Below are 23322 nucleotides of genomic sequence, written 5' to 3' on the forward strand. Positions count from 1 at the left end.
ATCCAGTCGGAGTCCACAGGGACTTGTGGGCAGCTCATGAGCCGAATCCATCATCCACATAAACGTGCTGGGGAATAGACTCACCGGACACCTTGTGTCACATCTGCAGAAGGAGAAGCAGGCAGATCATAAACTCTCTGGTCTCAGCTCCATCTTCTGCAGAACAGGTCATTTAATTCTGCTGACATTTCTGCAAAGTGTGTCGTTTTACTGTGTACCCAATGTTCTGTCTGAACCAGAACGTGGGTGTGTTCTTCGTATAAAATGAAATGTGCATATCCGAGATGACCCAAATAATGAGTGGGCTTGGTGAAGCCATCCCTTCTGGTGAACCTGAGCTTCTGCAGTAACGTAGCTTCATGGCTAATGGCCTCATTTTCTAGTTCCTAGGTTTCTGAAGAATTAGCCCAATTATTCACAGAATCACAATGTTCATTCAACACCTTTATTTGTTTTAACACATTTGACAAAAAAAGTACGAGTGAGAGGAAAACAGCGGATCAGAGACCAGGACCGGCCAGCATCCCTGAAGCAGTTAAGGTTAAAAGCCCAACAGTGACATGACTATTATGCCAGATGTGGGATTCAAACCCAGAACCTTCTGGACAAAGGCACAGATCCCTCGCCTGCTGCGCTACATTCACCTTTTGTGATGCTCTGGGGCTTCCAGAACATTCTAATCAATGTTTCTATGTTTTCCAGGCTTGTACTTTGTCATTTATTGAATGGCAGTAAAACACATGCAGTCGCTGTAGACGAAAACAAAGGCAGCATTAGGTGGCTATGGATGGGGTCTCACTTTTTCCCCCAGACTCCTACTATTTTGGAGCAACTCTGGCAGAGAACTTGAGCATTTCAGCGTCTGAGGCTGCTGGGCAGGAGGAGGGACATGTGTGTTTGGCCCTGAATCCCATCACACAATGTGCTGCATTTTTACCCGGACTTCCCCGTCATGCCTGACCCCACATATCACTCGCAGGGGTCGAGATTAATCTGTCCGGCCGGCTGTTTCAACACCAGGCAGCTGGTGTTTATTCCAGTTTTCTGTCACAGTGGTATTTTTTAAGCCAGTGAATGTTTTCAAACAGTTACAAGTCTTTGTCTTTTGGACAATGCAGCACCACTGTCCAGATGTGCAGAAGTCACGAAGGAAAAGCCTACTCATGGGAAGACGCCCCAGGATGACCACCAAGAGCTGTTTATTCTGCATAACGACTGCACTGTTTGTTGAAATGTCAGTGAAGGGTGTGGTTTCACTGACTTATGAATTAATCGTTTTGTTAATTCCTTAATCGTCCCACGGCTCTACAGCTCGCGCTGGAAGGCCGGGTTCACCCGCACATGTGGCACCACAGCCTTCATGTAGAACATCTCCAGCTTGTCCTCCACAGATGCCCAGAAGTGAGGGTCAAAGGTCACGGGCACTATAGCTGTCTCGCGCTGAGTGTACACCACAAAGTCGGCCTTGTGGATGCCCACCACGGCCATCTGGCACTGCACCTGTGTGTAGTAGCTGTGCTCTTGCTTCAGCTGGTAGGGGCACGGCCCGTCCGCCAGCTTCAGGCAGAAGCTGCGGTCCTCCCGGCAGGCCTGTGCCACCGTGTTCTCCCGGTGCTTGAATGGACACTTGATCTCCAGCAGGAGGCGCTCACTGATCTGCGGGATCTCCACAATACCATCGGGGCTGGCTGCCAGCCAGGATTTCTGCGGGTGGATGAACAGGCCGCAGTCCCGGACAGAGACGGCCCGGCGCAGCTCCTCACTCTTCAGCTTCTGGTACCTCCGAGCTGCCACCGATTCCTTATTCACACCCCAGGCCATGGCCCGTGTCATCACATGAGGGCCGTCCCCAACGATGGAGGCCAGGTAGGAGGCAGGTGGGGTCTGACTGCTCCCAGAGACGAAGCGGCTGTGGGAGACACGATGCGCGATGGAGGCCGTGATGCGGTTCTTACGCCAAGCAAACCACTTGGGGTTGTTTCTTTGTCCCCGCGTCAGCTTCTCCACGGCCTCCAGCTCAGTCTGCTTCAGCGTCACGCCCAGAACCACATCCTCTGGCTCGGGCAGCGGGGGAACAGAACCTTCTCCCTTCTTGGAGCTCTGGCTGGGGGTTCGAGCTGCACCTGCTGCTCCCCGCTGATGGCTCAACTTATCTGCTTCTCCTTCCTCCTGCCTGACTTGTTCTCTGCTACCCCCCGAGGTCTTCGAGGGTACAGACTGGGATGTTTTTATGGCTGGTCCTGCTGAGGAACCAGTCGAACCTGTGCAGTTGCTCTTGTTTTGCCTTCTTGTTTTGTTTTTCTGCATTTTTGTCTGGGTCAAAAGCCTGGGATGGGAGAACAAGCTAGAATGACACAGAAAAGAGGAGCTTTGAATAATCTCACTTCAGTCAATAACAACTAGTTTAGAGCAGTTACTGCCTGCTTTAGTGGAATGTACTAAACCCAGTAGCCATCGCTCCCAACTGTGGATTCCTGTATCGGCCACACAATTAAAACATCCTTACCAGACAGGGGCGTTGTTAGGCCTATTTTAAGGATGCTTTAGACCCCAAAATAAATGCTTATTTATTGGCTTAAGTCATGCATAGCTTCTTTTTTTTATTTATGTCTGCCATAGCCCCCCCAATAAAGACTCATCCCCCGTGATCCGTTCATCTCTTACCTACGACTTGTCACCAGATGTCCCTGCCTAATTCTTTCCGTCATTACTGTTCCTTGAGTTTAACATCAACCTAAAGTTAAGTACTAAAGCTGAATACGGCCAGTACGACCACACTCAGAAAAGCTGAAGAGACCAGTAACATAAATGTGAGTTCGATTTCGGTGGTTAAAATAAAGCATTATGAAACGTGAATTCCACGTAAATATATTTATATATATACATATATATATATATATTCAACAGGTTCGCAGAAAACGAAACTAATCTGTCTGCTGTCGCTACATTTCGTATTAATAATCACAACATTTCTATTTGAAGCACAATTACCGGAGTTAAAGTACCAGAATAGCGAATGTGAGTCCAAACACGCTTTAAGAGACACTTACCAGAGTGGGTCCTGCCGGCTGAAGGTCTGCGGAGCGAACGCGTATATACGAAGTCGGCAGGATGTGCTGCGGCATGTTCAGGGCAGTCCCTAGGATAGGGCTGTCACGTGACATGTGACGAGCCGTCACGATGACAACCGCACTAAAAACAAACACGGTGTGCCGTATATAACGTATAAAATGCACACGCGCGCATCATGCACAATGAAACGCGTAGAATGCATCACGTATATACCATACAATGTAATTCCCTGTCATAGGAGGGATTCCCATGCAACATAGCCGTTTTAAAGTACTATTGTACTAAACACCCACAAACTGGGTCTATCTGTTAGACAGAAGTAGTAATATACCAATAAAACAGTAACGTGTTTCATATTCAGAATACGACACTGTTAAGTAGAATTGTACGTTTTGTTTTTTGGTATTTAAAGCAATCTGTTAAATAATATATAATAATAATTCAAATGAATAGCCAGTTAATAGATCTTAGTAATAATTGGTATATTATAAAACATATAATTGAAGAAGCAATTTTGATTTGAAATACATTCATTTTATTCAAATAAATCGTGTGCTACGCGTGACTGATCTTATAAGTGAAAGCTGATGTTCCGTCCCTCTAGTATGACCTGCCAAAACGCCTTGGAAAGTTTGGCTGAGGAACAACACGGTGAGTCAGTCTGTGTTAGTCACTGTCAGTCTGTGTCTGTTGTGTAAATTTTCGTCTAACCTAAGATGTTTTTCTCAAGGTCAAATTTACGAGAAATCAAGAGACACACCCTAAACAAAAACACACACAAATACATTAGGTATCTTTTGGTCTCCATGGATATCAGCAGTTGTATGCATGGTTGCCCCGGGAACCCAGTGTGCTGAGCCCCCAGCATCCATGTGAAATGGACCGAGCCGCCTCAGGCAGAATCGATATCTGAGCTTGGGGATGCTGGCCGCTAGGTGGCAGTTGCGCGCAGCTAAGTTCACTGCTGTAACTTCATATGAGCGTATTAACACACAAACGTGTTACATTGAATAGCTGATGTTATTCATTACCGTTTCATAAAACACATGCCCCGAAACACAAACACGAGACAGACACCAAATGACTGATACCTCACACAGTGACCCCCTGTATTTTCTTCCCAAAAGACACAACAACAGGACATATTATTTGCAGCATTAATGAGAATCGTGGGAAATGAACTCCATCGATCTCAGGGTCTCTTAAAACAAATGTGGCGTAAACATCAGAGAGAAACATGCTTAGAAAGAGGTGTACAATCATTTTATACATTTATATCAATACAAAGCAATTTCTGCACTTTTGTATGAGTAATTCTTTATACAAAATTAAATATTTTTTTCATATTCTGTGTATAAATGTATGGACTTTTTTATTAGATAATTTATCTGATGTACTATTCATAATTAAATATATTGATATTGAAATAAAATTAAGATTTATAGAAAAACAAGTACAATACAGGTGAATATGAACTTGTCCAGCAGGACTGGGGTCGGGGTCCAGGGGTCCAGCCTTAGCGTAGGTCGGGTCCCATGAGAATTCTTCTTGACCTTTGCTGTCTAACCAAAATGAGCCATCAGTCATATATGGGACTGTCATGGCCCACCAGTGTGTCTTTGGGTCAGTCTTAAGCTGCTGGAAGTGCTTGACCCCCCAAAACAAACAAGTCACAAAAACAAGACCCCAGTGCCACAGTTCCCTGTCTTTTCTGCATCGGGTCCTCCAGCACGTGCATGCTGTTCATACATTTATCACTAGGGGGACAGGCTTCTATTACATGGGTTCAGTTCTGTGCCACAGCTCCAGATCCTTACTGACTGTCTACTAGTGATGGCCAAATGAAGCTTCGTGAACCATTTTCTGTATTTTTTGACCCCACTAGATGGCACACTCAGTTTTCTTTGGGCCATGCATTGAGCCCTTTTTAGAATAGAGAGCGCCATCTACTGGTGTCAGAAAATACAGCAGATGGTTCATGACGCTTCATTTGGCCATCACTGCTGTTTATGGTGCCTTGGGCTGGGGCCAGGCCAATCACAACCAGGCCTGCCTGGTTTGTTTGCATCCTGGATGTACTACAGTTTCTGTTTTTTTTTTGGCAAGAAGCCATCTCCATGACAACATATCTTGTGCATTCTAGAAAAATGTGTAAAATATACTAATTATGTAAAACTACAAAATTATTGGAAAAAAAACATATATTTATGAGTGTAAAAGTATTTAACTCTAGAGAGATATGTTAAAATGAAAACCACCTGCCTACAATTTTAAGGTAGTTAGCATTTTAATCAGAGTTGGATGAATCTAAAATGATGTAAATAAAATACTGCTGGAGAACAACAATATTTTTTAGCTTTTTTTTTTTCCTGATTTACCAAACAAGACACAATTCCCACCATGGACATGCTGTGGACACTGGGAAATAACAGTTAGGGGGCGGAGACAAGCTGGAGGAGGCGGGACTTCAGCTCGAAAGTCACCACACAGAGCACTTCTGGACAGGGTGCATGGGGGAGCCTCTGGGGCAGTGAAAGACTCTGCCAAACTCATCGAACTGAGATACGCTACCAATCACCCTGCAGAGAGGTGAAAACAGAGATGAGTCCATCCAATCACAAGACTGCAACACTCATGAACTCCTGTTCTGGGGTCAGAATAAGAGTCTTCACGTTAGACGACCCCTCTACCAGCTGTCTGGACATCACACTCGATGAGAGTGCTGTGTGAACGAACGTGACGCGGGCGGGTGTGATTACCTGTAGTGTTCAGGTGCGTGTTTGTCTGTTAGCAGCTGCAGGTAGATTGACTGAGATCGCCTTTTCATGCACCAGTTCTGTCAGGATAAAGCACAAGATGGCTGCTTGTCAGCTTTAGGAATGGAGAGGTAGGGTTAAATTAGGGGTAGCGTCAGGGGTTAGGTCAATAGCTGAGCAGACCCGGGCTTAGGGTACGGATTAAAATGGCAGGACCTGAGTGTTAGGGAGTGAATTAAAAGGTCAGTTGTTGAGCACAGTGGCAATTAGGGAGTGTGTTAAAAGGTCAGCACTTGAGCAGATGGGGTTAGGGAACAGGTTAAAATGTCAGTAGCTATGCAGACTGGGAGTTAGGGATTGTGTTAAAAGGTCAGTAGATGAGCAGAATGGGACTTGGGGTGAGTTAAAATATCAGTAACAGGACAATCTGGGAGTTAGGGAGCGGGTAAAAATGTCAGTACCTGAGCAGACTGGGAGTTAGGGAGTATGTTAAAAGGTTAGTACCTGTGCAAAGGCTATGAACAGCAGCTGCTCGTGGGTGTATTTCAGTCCAGGGAGAGGGCGCTCTGGTCCATGTTCTCTGACCCATTTCTGGTATGCCTAAGGAGAAGGGGGAGGAATGATACACTGGGGTTTTGCAAGCATGCAGCTTGTTGTTTCCTGTCAGTCATGTGACCAGTTCTACACATAGTACTGTTTTTACCGTAATGACTCACATAGTAGGACAATTTCAGGCCTCCCATGTCGGCGATGTTCTCTCCCAGTGTCAGCCGTCCGTTCACCTGCAGACAGAGATGCGAGATGCCGTTGGTGTGCAGCCTTAGCAGGCAAAGGGCCGCCGAGCACCTGAGTGTGTACCAGCTTACTCTCTGGTTGTAGACTGTGAAGTTGTCAAAGAGCTTGATGATGCACTCCGCTTTCTTCAGGAACTTCCGATACGACTCCTCGGTCCACCACTGCTTGAGGTTGCCATAGCGATCATACTGCCCTCCTGGGAAATGCAGTGAGAGGCCGACACCTTAACATAGGCTACAGGTGAGAGCGGCCAGCCGTGTCAGTTCTTGGTTATTTTGACGGAGTCCCTTCTCACCCCAGTCGTCATATCCGTGTGTCAGCTCATGGCCGATGATGGCGCCGATTCCCCCATAGTTTAAGGACCTGTAGGGGACACGCAAGTTGTTGGGCTATATTTTCTCTCTTTTCTCTGCAGTTACACAGGTTCCACACACGGTGGCGCCAAAATCCCTTGTATAATCTTTCGGTATAAAACACCTTGGAGAAATGACTCACCGTGAGTCTGTGTATGTTTTTTTGTCTGTCTATGTACTTACTGTGGAAACTCTGGATCGTACAACGTTGGCTGCAGTATTCCAGCTGGGAAAACTGAGAGCCACAGAGGAAGAAAAGAAGTATGAGGCAAAAGCGGGTGGGAGAGGCAAGAAAAAGGGATCATTACAATAAAAATGATGGCTGTGTGCACTGAGGGACTCCATCCCTCATCTCTCCATTCTCTCTCTCTCTGTCTTTCTTTCTTTGTTTTTGTCCTCTATTACTATAAGTGGTTCTACTACTTAATTTAATTCAGACTCAATGGAGAATAAGAAATAAGGGCTAAGGAGAGGAAATTGTGTCTGTGTGTGTCTGTCTGACTGTCTGTGCGTGTGTGTGTGTCTGTCTATCTATGCGTGTGTGTGTCTGTCTGACTGTGCGTGTGTGTGTGTCTGTGTGTGTCTGTCTGTGTGTGTCTGTGTGTGCGTGCGTGTGTGTGTGTCTGTCTGTCTATGCGTGTGTGTGTGTGTCTGTCTATGTGTGCATGTGTGTGTGTGTGTGTGTGTGCGTGTGTGTGTGTCTGTCTGTCTGTGAGTGTGTGTGTGTGTCTGTCTGTCTACGTGCAGGTTTGTATTTCCTACCACAATGTGGTAAAACCTGTTTTTCTTTTTAGCTTGTCGGGACTTTTTTCAGGTCTCCACAATATATTCCCCAATTTCATAAAATTCTGTGAATGCAATTAAAAACACTAAAACACCGAAAAGTCTTGTACTTTGTTTGGTTACTTATGGTTCAAGTTAGGCCTGGGTTAGGGGTTAAGGTTCTCATTATCGGGAGTAGGGTTTTTCCCATAGAAATGGAAGGAGAGTCCCCACAATGATAGGAACACATGAACTGTGCGTGCATGAATGTGCAAGAATCAAGTATTTTTTTGTTGTTTGTGTATGAAGTTCTAGCTGTTCTTGCTTTTTGTGTTTGTGTATTTTGTGTGTCACTGTGTCCTAAGTCCTAAGTGTGATTGTTCGGCTAATTTATTACGGACTCACTCACCCATTTGATTCTTGTTAGGAAGATAATAGGCATTCAGGGCTTGAGGAGGAAGCAGCCACCTGTAAAACCAGGCAAACATTATACACACACACATACATACACACTCACCCAAGAGGCCTGCCCACCCCCAGAGAAGCCCTGGGTAACTATGGAGGGGGGAAGTTGCCCATCGAGACTCACGCTGTCTTGTCCACCTCCTCGTGGATCTTCTTCACTGACAGCTTAATGTTGTACCTGATACTGTTGAGGATATTCCTGAAGTATGTCTTCTCGTTCACATAAAACTTGAGGCGGTTAAAAGGTAAAGTAGATTTAAGTAGTTTTAGAGGAGGCACGTTGGAAAAGATAACAAAGGTTAACAATGGTCTATGGCAGTGTTTCTAATTTTTCCCAGATAAATTCCACACTGGAGTGGAACGGATTACTAGTGATGGAAAAAATGGCACTTTATGAACCATTTGCTGTATTTTTTGACCCCACTAGGTGGTGCTCTTGGTTTGCTTTGGACCATGCTTGTTGTGCCCTTTTTTGTACAGTGAACTCCATCTAGTAGGATCAATAAATACAGCAAATGCTTCATCAAGCATAATTTTGTCCAGCACTACTGATCACCTTACTGGCAGTTCTGACTCACCCCGTATTCCTGGTCAATGAGCTCTGGTTTCAGCAGAAAGTCAGGATAGCCTGTCATCACCATCATATACTGCAGCTGAAGGGAGGAAGAATGGAAATCAGCAAACCGGAGTCCCTAAGAGACAGGAAGGAGGTGCAATGGCTGAGGATGCACTACTGTCTATTGAAGGTCGTGCACCTTGGCCCTGGCTGCCTCCTTGGTCTTTGAGTCCATCCAGTCCAACTCCTGCAGCCGCTGGTCCAGCACATGTTTGATGTCCTCCATCAGCTCCTGGACCTTTTTTTTTGGGGGGGGGGGGGGGCAGTCAAATGTCAGTGCATCACAGAGGCCTTGTCAAACGACACTTTCCTTTGTCACAGAGGAATATCATCCCCCTCTTCATGAGATTGCCACATTTGTCATGCTATTTATGCGACTTACTGGCATACTAGACTGTGAAGTGAATTAGGAAGGGGGCGAGAGAAGAGAGGGTCCTATTTCAAATAAAATGCATAAAACATACTCGTGTTTTGGAAGGATTTCATACATACAGGAGTTACAGGAGAACGACACGGGGGCGGGGGAGACAGGGGAGGGAGAGGGGGCAAAGGCGGGGGGTTGGGGGAACCTGCCTTGGCTTTGCTGTGGGAGGAGAAGTGCTCCTGCACAAAGAGAGCCCCCAGCGCCATGCCAAAGTGTTTGTTGGCCTGGGTGAGGCAGAGCCGGCTCCGGTCCAGCTGGCGCTCGGTGCCGTCGATCTCCCGCGAGAACTCGTGGATGGTGTCACGGAACGCCACGGACAGGTGCTCACTGAGAGCCACCACCACCCGCCAGAGCATGTAGTTATGGAGGACCCTGGAGAATGGGGGGGTTTCAGTTTAGCACAACAAACAAAGCACCTGGGGGGGGGGGGTCTATACATGCCATTATGTTCACGACAGGAAAACAATTAAAGATGCTTAACAGATTGAGTGCGTGGCCACAGTCTCAGCACACACCTCCAGGGGGCAGTGTTTCATTTCCATTCCTTGATTTCTATAGCATTCCTCAGACATGTGGTCTGTCCTGATATATCCATATTTGTGAGTCTTTGCCCTAATTAGACAGTTAAACTATATTGAAACTAACTATTGCTCTCCCCAACTCTGTATAACAGAGCTTCTCACACATTCTGAGTCCAGTGCCGCTTATATCATCGCCTTAGCAACAGTAGCAGACGGAGCAGCGAGGTGCCCAGAGATCACATGGTCACCCCAGGCTGACTCTGCAAGTCACAACAGGGACTCCACAATTTGGCATGAAAGCGGCGAGAGGGGGATGGTGGCCCCATGATAAAGCCCAGGGTTAGTGGGCTGTGAAGTTGGGGGGGGGGGGACATCCTCCCTGTGAATGACTCTAGTCCAGGGCTCTGGACAATGCAGCTGTAAACTGTTCAAGACCACATTTCAATGCAGGATGATGGGGGAGAACCCAGCAAAGCAGAATGTCAGACACTGGGAACGACGAGCCAGAGATGGAGTATGGGGGCACCTGGCTGTAGGGCCCCTAGACAGACCAGCGTAAGCAAAGGGCTCGTTCTGACAGCACCACTGTGGCTCTGTGCTTTCCGAACGTCTGTGCATGTGTGGGCTGGCAGGGGGGGGGGGTGTGGCAGTGAGGTGCTAATGAAGGGCTCGTTAGTCCTGTAAATGAGATCGCTGGGCTCACATGTGGCAGGATGAAGTTCAGATGCAATGAGATGTGAATGACACCTACTGGCAGCCAATGAGCAGCGAGAGCAAGAGGAGGAGAGCAGGAGCAGAGACAGAGACCTTGGGTAAGACAGGAAGACAGGGAGGGTCATGGCGCATATGGAGGAGAAAGACAGGGACAGAGAGGGAGACAGGGAGGACATGGACAGGAGGAGAGAGAGAAGGATGATAGGGTGAGGAAGGGAGAGAGACAGGAGTAAGGACATCGGGATAGAGGGAGATGGGGACTGGGAAAGCAGGAGAGAGTGACGGGGGACAGGACAGGAGGAGAGAAAGACACAAGGGGGATTAGGAGAGAAGGATACAGAGACTGGGCGACTGAGACAGGAGGATAGAGAGACCAGGCAACTGAGACAGGAGGATAGAGAGACCAGGCGACAGACAGGAGGATAGAGAGACCGGGCGACAGACAGGAGGATAGAGAGACCAGGCAACTGAGACAGGAGGATTGAGAGACCAGGCAACAGACAGGAGGATAGAGAGACCAGGCGACAGACAGGAGGATAGAGAGACCAGGCGACAGACAGGAGGATAGAGACCAGGCAACTGAGACAGGAGGATAGAGAGACCAGGCAACTGAGACAGGAGGATTGAGAGACCAGGCGACAGACAGGAGGATAGAGAGACCAGGCGACAGACAGGAGGATAGAGACCAGGCAACTGAGACAGGAGGATAGAGAGACCAGGCAACTGAGACAGGAGGATTGAGAGACCAGGCGACAGACAGGAGGATAGAGAGACCAGGCGACAGACAGGAGGATAGAGACCAGGCAACTGAGACAGGAGGATTGAGAGACCAGGCGACAGACAGGAGGATAGAGAGACCAGGTGACAGACAGGAGGATAGAGACCAGGCAACTGAGACAGGAGGATTGAGAGACCAGGCGACAGACAGGAGGATAGAGAGACCAGGCAACTGAGACAGGAGAATTGAGAGACCAGGCGACAGACAGGAGGATAGAGAGACCGGGCAACTGAGACAGGATGATAGAGAGACCGGGCGACAGACAGGAGGATAGAGAGACCGGGCGACTGACACAGGAGGATAGAGAGACCGGGCGACTGACACAGGAGGATAGAGAGACCGGGTGACAGACAGGAGGATAGAGAGACCGGGCGACTGACACAGGAGGATACAGATACCAGGCGACTGAGACAGGAGGATAGAGAGACCAGGCGACAGACAGGAGGATAGAGAGACCGGGCGACTGAGATAGGAGGATAGAGAGACCGAGCGACTGAGACAGGAGGATAAGAACATAAGGAATTTACAAATGAGAGGAGGCCATTTGGCCCATCAAGCTCATTGGGGAGAACTTAACTAACAGCTCAACCATTCATTTTCCAAACTGTTTATCCTACTGAGTTGCAGGGGGTCTGGAGCCTATCCCGGAAGCAATGGGCACGAGGCAGGGAACAACCCAGGATTAGGGGCCAGCCCATCGCAGAGTACACTCACACACCATTCACTCATTCATGCACACCTATGGGCAATTTAGTAACTCCAATCAGCCGCAGCATGTCTTTGGACTATGGGGGGGAAACCAGAGTACCCGGAGGAAACCCCACGACAACATGGGGAGAACATGCAAACTCCACACACATGTGACCCAGGCAGAGATTCAAACCCGGGTCCCAGAGGTTTGAGGCAACAGTGCTAACCACTGCACCACCATGCCACCCCCTAGGTAAGGTCTTACCAAGGAATTATATAATTGCAGCATCAACTCCCTTGACTTAAACTCCACACACCTAGAGATGTAACCCAACATCCTACCGGCCTTTTAAATTGCTTCCCCACACTGGCGAGAGTGGGACATGGAAGCATCAACATACACACCAAGGTCTTTCTCATAATCAGCTACCTTTTTATTTCAGTGGATCCCATAAAGTATCTGTACTAAATAGAGGGATAGAGAGACGGGGGGATTAGGACAGGAGGATAGAGAGACTGGGTGACTGAGACAGGAGGATAGAATGATGGGGGGACTGGGACAGGAAGATAGAGAGACTGGGCGACTGAGACAGGAGGATAGAATGATGGGGGGACTGGGACAGGAAGATAGAGAGACTGGGCGACTGAGACAGGAGGATAGAATGATGGGGGGACTGGGACAGGAAGATAGAGTCAGAGGGGATATAGACAGAAAAGAGAAAAACGCATAGGAACAGAATGACAGGGGTGAATGCTTGTGGTTCCTTTCTCCTTATTCCTTTTGTGGAGTGGGGGGGGCATACAAACTGACAGAGATGAGATAACGCGGCTATGAAATCACATCTTTGGCCTCTTCTGAGGTGATGCGTTGAAATGACAGCAGCACAATAAATGTCTTTATGCTCCTCCCCATGTCTGATGCAAAAGTCTTACCATGCTCATAAAGCATAACGATGAAGACCAGACACTGAGTGATACAGACAGAGAAGGGGTATAGAGTGACAGCAGGGAGTGAGACAGAGATAACAGGCAGACTGACTGTCAATGAGACAGAGATAACAGGCAGGTTGACAGAGTGAGACAGAGATAACAGGCAGACTGACAGAGTGAGACAGAGATAACAGGCAGGCTGACAGAGTGAGACAGAGATAACAGGCAGGCTGACAGAGTGAGACAGAGATAACAGGCAGACTGACAGAGTGAGACAGAGATAACAGGCAGACTGACAGAGTGAGACAGAGATAACAGGCAGGCTGACAGAGTGAGACAGAGATAACAGGCAGGCTGACAGAGTGAGACAGAGATAACAGGCAGTCTGACAGAGTGAGACAGAGATAACAGGCAGGTTGACAGAGTGAGACAGAGATAACAGGCAGGTTGACAGAGTGAGACAGAGATAACAGGCAGACTGACAGAGTAAGACAGAGATAACAGGCAGGCTGTCAGAGTGAGACAGAGATAACAGGCAGACTGACAGAGTGAGACAGAGATAACAGGCAGACTGACAGAGTGAGACAGAGATAACAGGCAGGCTGACAGAGTGAGACAGAGATAACAGGCAGGCTGACAGAGTGAGACAGAGATAACAGGCAGGCTGACAGAGTGAGACAGAGATAACAGGCAGACTGACAGAGTGAGACAGAGATAACAGGCAGGTTGACAGAGTGAGACAGAGATAACAGGCAGACTGACAGAGTGAGACAGATAACAGGCAGGCTGACAGAGTGAGACAGAGATAACAGGCAGGCTGACAGAGTGAGACAGATAACAGGCAGGCTGACAGAGTGAGACAGAGATAACAGGCAGGCTGACAGAGTGAGACAGAGATAACAGGCAGACTGACAGAGTGAGACAGAGATAACAGGCAGGTTGACAGAGTGAGACAGAGATAACAGGCAGTCTGACAGAGTGAGACAGAGATAACAGGCAGGCTGACAGAGTGAGACAGAGATAACAGGCAGGCTGACAGAGTGAGACAGAGATAACAGGCAGGCTGACAGAGTGAGACAGAGATAACAGGCAGGCTGACAGAGAGAGACAGAGATAACAGGCAGACTGACAGAGTGAGACAGAGATAACAAGCAGGCTGACAGAGTGAGACGGAAAAACATCAGCACCAATTAAAATCTCACCCCTTGCAATTCTCTTCTTCACCCATCCCTCTTTTTCATTTCTCCCTCACCCTTGCTCTCATCCCCCTCTCTCACGTTTATCCCTCTGCCCCCCCACCTTTTTGATGTGGTCTTGATGATCTCTGAAACCTTCTGCATGTATTCAGTGGCGAGCACCACAATCTCCTCGTCCTCCGAGAAGTTCTCATGGAATATCCGGTCCAGCAGGCGTTTCCAGTAGATCTGGGTGGCAGTACAGAGAAAGACGGACCTTTCAGTCGGCTTGGCTCTACTGCTCTGCTCCTCCCAATCATCTTCTCTCACACACATGGCCTTTTCCGTCGTCTCAGGTCCAATTTCTGAGTGACTGAGCGGCACCATTTGCTCTATCAGCCCCCCGATGGGCAGATCTGTCCCACAGCGCCAACCCAGAGCCTCTCGGCTCACTGCACCATGTAGGTCAGGGTCTTTCGGGGGCTGTACCTTTAACCTACAGATGCCCCTCGCCCTCTGTGACCCCCGTGGTGTGTGTGTGTGTGTGTGTGTGTGTGTGTGTGTGTGTGTGAGACTCACACTGGGAGCGATCTTCTGAAGCTGCCGCAGCGTGAGCCTGTTGTACATGCTGCTGATGTCCTTCCTCTGCTCGTCGAACTCTGACATCGTTATCTAGGGGGGACATTGGAGGGGGGGGGGGTTATCAGTTCTCACAGGACAGATGGAGAGAGGAAAGTCAAGAGGAGCACAGAGACAGAGGGATCCTTCAAAGTTTGCGGAATACACACACACACACACACACACACACACACACACACACACATATGCATTCATTTCTGTGGGAAAAACCCTAATTCCAATTACGGCACCTTTAACCTCTACCCATCCCTAACCTTAACCATAAGTAACCAACTCAAATACAAGACTTTTGGCAGTTTAACTTTTTTGATTGCATTTACAGATTTTTATAAAACTGAGGTTAACCAAATGGGGACCTCAAAATATGTCCCCAAAAGTAGGGAAATGTCAGGTTTTACTGCACTTTGGGGACAATTTGGTCCTCAAATGTTATCTATGCAACCCCCCCCCCCCCCCCCCCACACACACACACAGATAGATGCACATACCCTGATACATACAGATAGATCGAAAAACACAGGGATGTATCCACAAAGACACACACAGACAGACAGAGATTTATACACACACACACAAACACACACACACACACACACACACACACACACACAAACACACACACACACACACACACACACACACAAACACACACACACACACACACAGATGCACTCAAATGTAGGCAGCTCTTGACTTGCAGATTAATTTGTTCTACAAATCCTTACGTAAATCAACTTTAATGTAAGTCGGACACCTTAAAGTCGGGGTTGCTTCCCTGTAACCCTCAGCAATCGAGGACGGGACAAATGTTCACTTTGGAAAGCACAGGAGCAGGGGAGAAGTGACTGATATGTCTGTGGCAGATGGTGAATAGAAATGACTCACGGGAAACCACAAAGGAAGCGAAATGAAAAAGGGCCACTCACATTTCTTATTTTTTTATTTTATCAAGCTGTTATTCATGTTGGTACGTGTTTACATTAACATCGGCTAAAAATCGGCTGTTATGCTTAATTTGGTGTTTACACAGGCAGCCTAGCCTGGAACTTACGGAAGGATGTTGGCATTGTGAAAGTCCCCCTGTCAATCCACGAGGACCCGACTAATGATGTGCAAGGAAGCACAGATATCTTTAAGGCCTGAGGATGTAAATGCCTGCTTAAGGAACGGTGAATATAAAACTGCCAAACAAAGGGGAATCAGATATTTGTCCTTTTCCATTGTAAGGGATGACAATAGGAATTACCAAGCCTTTGCCTGATGTAACAGACTCTTCCAGATGTGAGCAGAAATGAGACTTAAAATTCTGTCCCATGCAGGTCTCTCCTTTATAGCAAAAAACACAGAAGCCAAGCATATACCATTAATAAAGAATACATATTAAATAAATGAAAAGATAAAGTTTAAATATATCTTCAGTGTATATCCGTTTCGCATTAGTGCTTCCAAAAATTCCAATCTCGAATATTTTTCGCGTAGTTTCAGATCCGCATGAATCGAGAGCTGCCGATACATTGATACATACACTGATCCAGGGATACACACACACAGACACAAACGCATCCCCAGGGACACCCACCCTTTGTGAGTGTACATGGTTACATAGATGACAGCTCATTGAGACAATGAGACTGTCGTACTACAGCTTGGCCACCGGGAGCGCTGTGGCTCCATGCACTCACATTGGCGAGGCGCGTCTCCAGCTGCAGGATCTCGTGGGATTTCTGAGTGGCATTGTGAGCTCCCAGCATGCTCAGCAGCCGCTCCATCAAAGCCTTGTACGCCGCCAGAATCTGACACCCGGAGAGGAGCATGGAGTGACATCAGCAGGAAGAATACAAGGTGATGTCATCAGAAAGGGACAGGGGTGACATCATATAAAGGTCATGGGGGTGACATCATCAGTGTTGGGACATGTATGGACACTGGACAGAGAGAATTAAGTAGAGTCAAACATAGTACCTTCACACTGTCTTCATCCTGGCCCAGGTAGAGAGTTCTCTCAGGTAATGTTAGCCCTTCCTGGTCAATCTGTAAGGCAGGGCACACAGAGTCACTCACACACACCCACACACACACACACACAGTCACACACAGAACAATCTCAGAGCTGGCAGGCCTGAAAGCTGTCTGCTAACTTTGGTGTCACTTTGAAAGTCAGTGTGGATGAAAGTGGGGGGGGGGGGGGGGGTTAATGGTAATGTGTGCCGAAGAGGAGTCCCTGTCGTTACTCCAGAACCATCCATCTCTCGCATTTTTCACCCGGAGTCCCAGGAAGCTGGATTCTGTCACAGACCATTATTCTCACCGAAGCCTGACTGTGGCCAAGCTGGGGGGAGATGGGCTGGGTCTCCGCCGGCCACCTCGCACCCTGAGACCCCAGGACACACGGAACACGTCAGAACGCATCACGCCGACGTTGCCCCTCTTACCCGAATAGCGTTGCGTGACGAGTTCTTGTCGTCCACGTTGACGGTGAGGGAGAAGAAGACAGCGGTGCTATACACCCCCTGCATGCGATACAGCAGCTCATTGAAGTCAGGCCTCTGGGGTGCGTTGCCGCTTTCCCAGCCAGCTCCACCAGGGGGCACTCCGGCCAGGTCCCAGCCACCGCAGCCGTCGATGACCTCGGCCATGGGTGCTGAGCCAAGTCGGTCGATCTCCTTCAGGTTCATGCAAGAGCGGTAGAAGTCCTTGACCTTGCGCTCGGCGGAGTCGGGGCCACGCCGGCGCACGGGGAGCAGCAGGAGGCGCTGCAGCTTCTCCTCATTGTGCTCGCCGATGGCTGTAATGACGCCGTAGCTCAGCTTGTCCTCGGGGATGGCATGGCGGCGCAGCCAGCCACCGCAGGCGAAGGAGTAGAAGTCGACGCAGGGGTCGATCGTGGGGTCGGTGTTGGCGGCGATGAAGCGTGACGCCTTCAGCAGGACCTTCCTCTGCTCGCAGTCCTGCCTGCAGGGCCCCTCCTGCTCCAGTGCCAGGTACTTGAGCGCCAGCATGCAGCCCAGGATCACGCAGAGTCCCGCCGCAAACACCAGGCCCGACAGAAGGCAGACCTCTCGCCGACTCCAGCGAGGCAGGCCACCGGTCTGATCACGGCCCCGCCCTCCCCGGCCACGCCCACTTTTTTCGGTCCCGCCCCCCAGCTGCAGGCTGAGCCCATTACTCAGGGTGTTGCTAGTGTATTTGCCGCCCTGCTTCACCTCCTGGAACTCATCGTAGTGCGCCGTCAGGGAGTACGTCTTCTCCATGGCAACCCCTTCGACGATGTGGCAGCGGGGAGGGGGGTGTGGGTGACAAAAATTAAAAAGTGGACACCGCTTTCCAGAATGTGGCCATCTCCTCCAATGAAGGCCAGCTGACCACACAGGCTTGATTCAGAGGCTCTGGCGGGATGGTACCCCCTGCTGACATCTGTCTCGCTCGCTCTCAGTGGGGGGCGCTGCGTGCTCCTGTGGGGACGACATGGGACATGAGCCGTACGACCAAACCGCAGAAGGACCCTGGAATCATCAGGACTCATCCTGCATTCATCCATGCGGGACAAAGACAATGCATTTTCTGTGACTCATTTTTATTGATCTCAGAAAGATGTAAATGGAGCGGGGGAGGCATGGGGGGCAGCACAGGCAAGCGAGATGACATGATGTCAGGAGAATCAGATCCAAATGTCCCCCCTCCCCCCTCGGAAGGCACAAAGAATAGATAAAGCCCCCACCCCCAGCTCACAACCAAGAGCCTCTTGCCCTTCTTAAGTGAAAGCCTGTTACAAACACTGCTAAAGTGGATTTCAGTCCCAATTTTAACAACTAAACTTATTTTGCTTTCATTCTGAGCTTCATCCATTTAGTGGTTTTAGTCAGCTGGAGCCCTTAAGAGGGTCAAAACCTTTAAGAGCACTGGAGCCTTTAAAAGAGCTGAAACCTTCAAAGCCTTTAAGACAGCCAGGGCCCTGAAGCGGGTTGGAATCTCCTTTCGACCCAAACGGAATGGCATCACCAGGAACTAACCTTTCCTAGCCGTTACATCACGTCACCATAGTAACCCGTCTCCTACTCTAAACGGCCCAAATAGGAAGCATCACTCAGCTGAAAAAATTCCTCGTGAACAATTCAGTTCCTGAGGACGTAGTAGCCAATCCTAAATAGGCAGCGTGTATTTTAAGTAATAATATCACAGGGAATACTGAAAATATATACCCCAGAAACATAAGGAGACTTTGAATTCTTTATCACATTTCTGTCACTGTGTTCGAGTTGGTCTTTTTTATCATATAATCTCACTCCTTTTCTATTTATTTAGCTGCCATTTCATTGAAGCACCTAACAGTGAGAATCTCAAGTGCACCATTCTGCCCCATGCTGGAACTCAGCTGCTTAAACATTTTAATACCTGTACCATTTGTCTGGAATATCGGTTTGTGGTACTTGTACCACCAGACTGTGACACCTGTCTTTAATACCCAACTATTATACCTATCTGTGGTACCCAGCTGTAACATCTGACTGTGACACCTCTCTGTGATACCTGTCTGTGATTCCTGACTGTGACATTGTCTTTGATAACTGACTGTGATACCTCTCTGTGGTATTTGACTGTGATACCTGTCTGTGGTATTTGACTGTGATACCTGTCTGTGGTATTTGACTGTGATACCCGTCTGTGGTATTTGACTGTGATAATTGTATGTGATACGACATGTTGGAATTATGAGGTATGTTTCTAGATCTTGGTAAAAAATAACAAGCCTTCAATCCCCACTGCTCCATTGTGTTAAATTGCATTGTACTGTACCGTGAGGTATTGTACTGTATTGTGAGAAATTGTATTGTATTGTATTGTATTGTGAGGTAATGTATTGTATATTTGTATTTATTCTATAATTCCTTGCCCTGACATGCATACATGCACATTGCACTTTTTCTACATTTATGAACTATACGTGCACACTGTATACATCAGCCAGACTATATATGACCATTGTCTTGTACTGTCTTAAATATACATCTACACTATTTGGACAAAAGTATCAGGACAACCCGCTAAATCATTGAATTCAGGTGTTTCATTCAGACCCATTGTCACAGGTGTATATAATCAAGCACCTAGACAAGCAGTCAGGTTTACAAACATTTGTGAAAAAATAGGTCATTCTGAAAAGAATTCAAGAATGGACCTGTCATAGGATGCCACCTTTGTAATGAGTCAGTTTGTGAAATTTCTCCCTTGCTAGATGTTCCATGGTCAACTGTTAGTGGTATAACTGCATAGTGGAAGTGTTTAGGAACAACAGAAACTCAGCCATTAAGTAGCAGGACACATAAAGTAGCAGAGTGGAGTTACTGAGTGTGTAAAAGTCACCAACTCTCTGTTGACTCAGTAACTGCGCAGTTCCCCGCTTCCTCTGGCATTAACCCCAACACAAAAACTGTGCACTGGGAGCTTCATGGAATGGGCTTCCCTGGCCGAGCAGCTGCATGCAAACCTCATATTTCCAAACACAATACCAGGCGTCAGATGGAGTGGTGTAAAACACACCACCACTGCACTCTGGAGCAGAGGAAATATGTTCTGTGGAGTGATGAATCACACTTCTCTGTCTGGAAGTCTGCTGCACGAGTCTGAGTTTGGTGGATGCCAGGAGAACATTACCTGCCTGACTGCACTGTGCCAACTGCAATGCTTGGTGGAGGAAGGATAATGGTACGGGGTTGTTTTTCAGGGGGTGGGCTTGGCCCCCTAGTCAAGGGAACACTTATTGCTTCGGCACAACATTTTGGAGAAATCTATGCTTCCAACTTTGTGGGAACAGTTTGGGGAGGTTCCAGCATGACTGTGCCCCAGTGCACAAAGCAAGGTCCATAGAGACATGGTTGGGTGAGTTTGGCGTGAAAGAACTTAACTGGCCCACACAAAGCCCAGGCCTCAACCCCAATGAACACCTTTGGCATGAACGACAAGAGGGATTGCGAGCCAGGCCTTCACGTCCAACATCACTGCCTGACCTCACAAATGCTCTTCTGGATGAATGGGCAAAAATCTGCACAGACACACTCCAACATTTTGTGGAAAGCCTTCCCAGAAGAGTGGCAGCTGTTATAGCTGCAAAGGGGAGACCAACTCCATACTGATGCCTATGGGTTTAGAATGGGATGCCAGAAAAGTTCCTGTAGGTGTAATGACCAGGTGTCCCGATACTTTTGTCCATATAGTGTATGTACTGTAACATCAGAGTCATTGACAACTGGAGAGAAATTCCCTGTGAACATTCTTGTCCAACAAACCTGATTGTGGTTCTAATCTGATTCTGAAACAGATGGATTCGCATCCAATCAGGGGCAGCTATTCTCCGCTCAGAAACCTTCTCTTGGAATTCGCTGGTCTAGTATCGTATCCAAAAAGCCGGTGTGATAAGGGTCAGCACCTGTACTTGTTTCCACAGGTTTGGGTGCTTGGGGCTCAGCCAGAGCTTAATCCCTCTGATCCCTTTGCAGGTGCGGTTTGGCGTATTTGTGAGACAAGGCGTGATGGGGTGGTGTTAGATGTGGTCTGGTCATCCACATTTTCATTTACATAGACAGACAGGATGGAGGGATGGAGCACAGTCATTAGCAGCACAGGTCTGCGCAGTTTGGCGCAGGGATTTGGAACACAGGCTGGGAGGGGGGCTGCAATTTGGCAAAGGGGTGTCATCTTGATCTGTTTCACCTTCATCTAAAAGCTGAATCACAATAATGAATCTTCCCTTCACACGGTATGATGGCCACCACAGTGCTTCCAAAATGATGTTTTATGGGAGAAAAAAAAGCTTAAAAAACCGCGCAGCTGATTTTAAAGAGAGAAGACAAAAGCGGCGATGTGATGAAGAAAAATACTTATGTTAAGAGACGTTTAGAAAAGGGGACCAACAGGAGGGCAGCCGGGGGGAGAGGAAGAGTGCTACACCCAGGGCAGATGATGGGGGTGGTGTTCCTCCTGAGAATGTCATCCTCCATGCTCTCCATCATCCATCACGTTCTGCCAGAGCGGGGCACACACACACAGACACGCGCGCACACACACACACGCACAGAATCAGTGAAATTCGGACATAGCCAGTGGCTGCCGGGGCTACGTTTCTGTTTTGAGTATAAGCTACTGGGACGTTTATTGTTAGTTAACTCTCCTGTCGGTATTTAACCTCTCTGCCCCCCAGCACACTTCATACGTCTGCGGCTCAGCAATTCTCATAACTCTTTCCCCCCTGCCAAACAAATTGTACCTGGATACAGAGCAGCACACCCTGGACGGGTGAATTAAGTTGTTTGTTAATGCACTTTAGACACGTACACGCCCATCTTTACGCCTCGGAGCACCAGGCTGGGTCTTTAACGCTAAATCTGTAGAACCATAAATCAGGAGGCCGGTCAATGGACTGATGAAGAAAGCGGTCAGGTTTCGGGTCCGTTGATACGCGTTTTCACGCCGTGTGGAAAGTGGAGCAGACGCCCCCGCCCCCCCCCCCCCCCCTTCACGGCCATCCACACTCCGGAGCCCCCGCTCGGCGTCCCAAATGCGTTTATCATCCCTCAATCGAAGCGGTCACGGAGCCCTCTGGCTCTGACATTTCTCGCTTATTAGAGATCCCCACTCTCATCATGGTGCTGAAACACACACGCCTTTCACTTTCGCCGATTGCTCTTCATAGAGTCCGACTGCGCGACTCCCGGACCAGCTTCCTACGGTAATGAAGGCAGAGATGCCGATAAATACTCCTGCTCACACAATTCGTGAACATCAATGAATCCACTGCCACGTATTGTTATGGCCAGTTTAAATCGACAATTTAGACGATCTTCTTTCGAAGCATTTAGTATGCCTCCAAAACTTCAACCGTATAACATGATTATTTCACCCTACGGATAGCTGAACTAAACAGGACCATGAATGTGAACTTTAACTGGTCTGACGGGGAAAGTCGTTTGTGTGCAATGGACCCCTTGATGTCTTGATGAACCAAACCCACCGCAGGAAGACCGATCACTGATGCGCATCGGAGAAAGACAACTTTACTTTCAACTCAATAACCCGAGTGAACCCACTGAGTGTGGTCTTATTTTTAGGTACAAGAGAAAACTTTCGTGTAATTTAATCAGAACAACTATGACGATCATCCTGCTTTCGAGGGGCGTAAAGGAAGACGCTCAGAAGGCGTCGTCACTCACCGCTGACGGCTGCAGATCCGGACACCGGTGAGCTGTGCAAACCCGGAGCGAAGTGAGAGAATGTGCGAATGAGAGGAGAGGAGAGGAGAGGAGAGAAGGAGAGAGCAGAGAAAGAGGGAGCAAGGTGGGGACTAGAGGGACGCGTCATGATGAAGCGCCACCCCAGAGTTCGAGCGCTGGGATTGGTACCGTTACTCCATCCAGAGAAAGACCAAAAACACAAAAACACAACAATATGAGCGCTCCCCAGATCTGATGGAGTGTAAACATTAACAGGTAGAACTTGTAATGTGAATGAGTTCACTTAATGTCATGTCATTGAGTCTTACCTCATAGCCCGATTGCTGGACCGTCTCCGCCGCCCGGTCCAGGCAGACTCACCGGAGCCATGCGGACAATGAAGTAACAAATTGTCCTTGTCATCCACA

General features: G+C 48.2%; 2 protein-coding genes and 1 long non-coding RNA gene across 3 annotated transcripts; 1 reads left to right on the forward strand and 2 right to left on the reverse strand.

Moving 5' to 3' along the window:
- Positions 1 to 431: 431 nt before the first annotated feature.
- LOC125711423 (uncharacterized) lies at positions 432 to 3187 on the reverse strand. Its single transcript, XM_048980298.1, has 2 exons — positions 3051 to 3187; positions 432 to 2344 (listed from the first exon to the last, which is right to left on the reverse strand). The coding sequence occupies exon 2, from the start codon at positions 2305 to 2307 to the stop codon at positions 1306 to 1308; it is 1002 nt and encodes a 333-aa protein (XP_048836255.1). The 5' UTR covers positions 2308 to 2344; positions 3051 to 3187; the 3' UTR covers positions 432 to 1305.
- A 74-nt stretch (positions 3188 to 3261) lies between these two features.
- On the forward strand, positions 3262 to 7836 carry LOC125711425 (uncharacterized). Its single transcript, XR_007383015.1, has 4 exons — positions 3262 to 3457; positions 3677 to 3723; positions 6755 to 6863; positions 7195 to 7836. It is a non-coding gene; the product is annotated as an uncharacterized LOC125711425 (long non-coding RNA).
- On the reverse strand, positions 4154 to 23042 carry LOC125711418 (endothelin-converting enzyme-like 1). The gene is made up of 18 exons (XM_048980292.1): positions 22895 to 23042; positions 17123 to 18142; positions 16653 to 16721; positions 16373 to 16483; positions 14631 to 14723; positions 14176 to 14300; positions 9393 to 9615; positions 8959 to 9057; positions 8782 to 8856; positions 8328 to 8431; positions 8148 to 8206; positions 7160 to 7211; positions 6919 to 6986; positions 6695 to 6819; positions 6545 to 6610; positions 6333 to 6428; positions 5832 to 5908; positions 4154 to 5651 (listed from the first exon to the last, which is right to left on the reverse strand). The coding sequence occupies exons 2-18, from the start codon at positions 17939 to 17941 to the stop codon at positions 5552 to 5554; spliced, it is 2361 nt and encodes a 786-aa protein (XP_048836249.1). The 5' UTR covers positions 17942 to 18142; positions 22895 to 23042; the 3' UTR covers positions 4154 to 5551.
- Positions 23043 to 23322: the final 280 nt, after the last annotated feature.

Source organism: Brienomyrus brachyistius, chromosome 17 (genome assembly GCF_023856365.1).
Source record: "Brienomyrus brachyistius isolate T26 chromosome 17, BBRACH_0.4, whole genome shotgun sequence".
NCBI lineage: Eukaryota > Metazoa > Chordata > Actinopteri > Osteoglossiformes > Mormyridae > Brienomyrus > Brienomyrus brachyistius.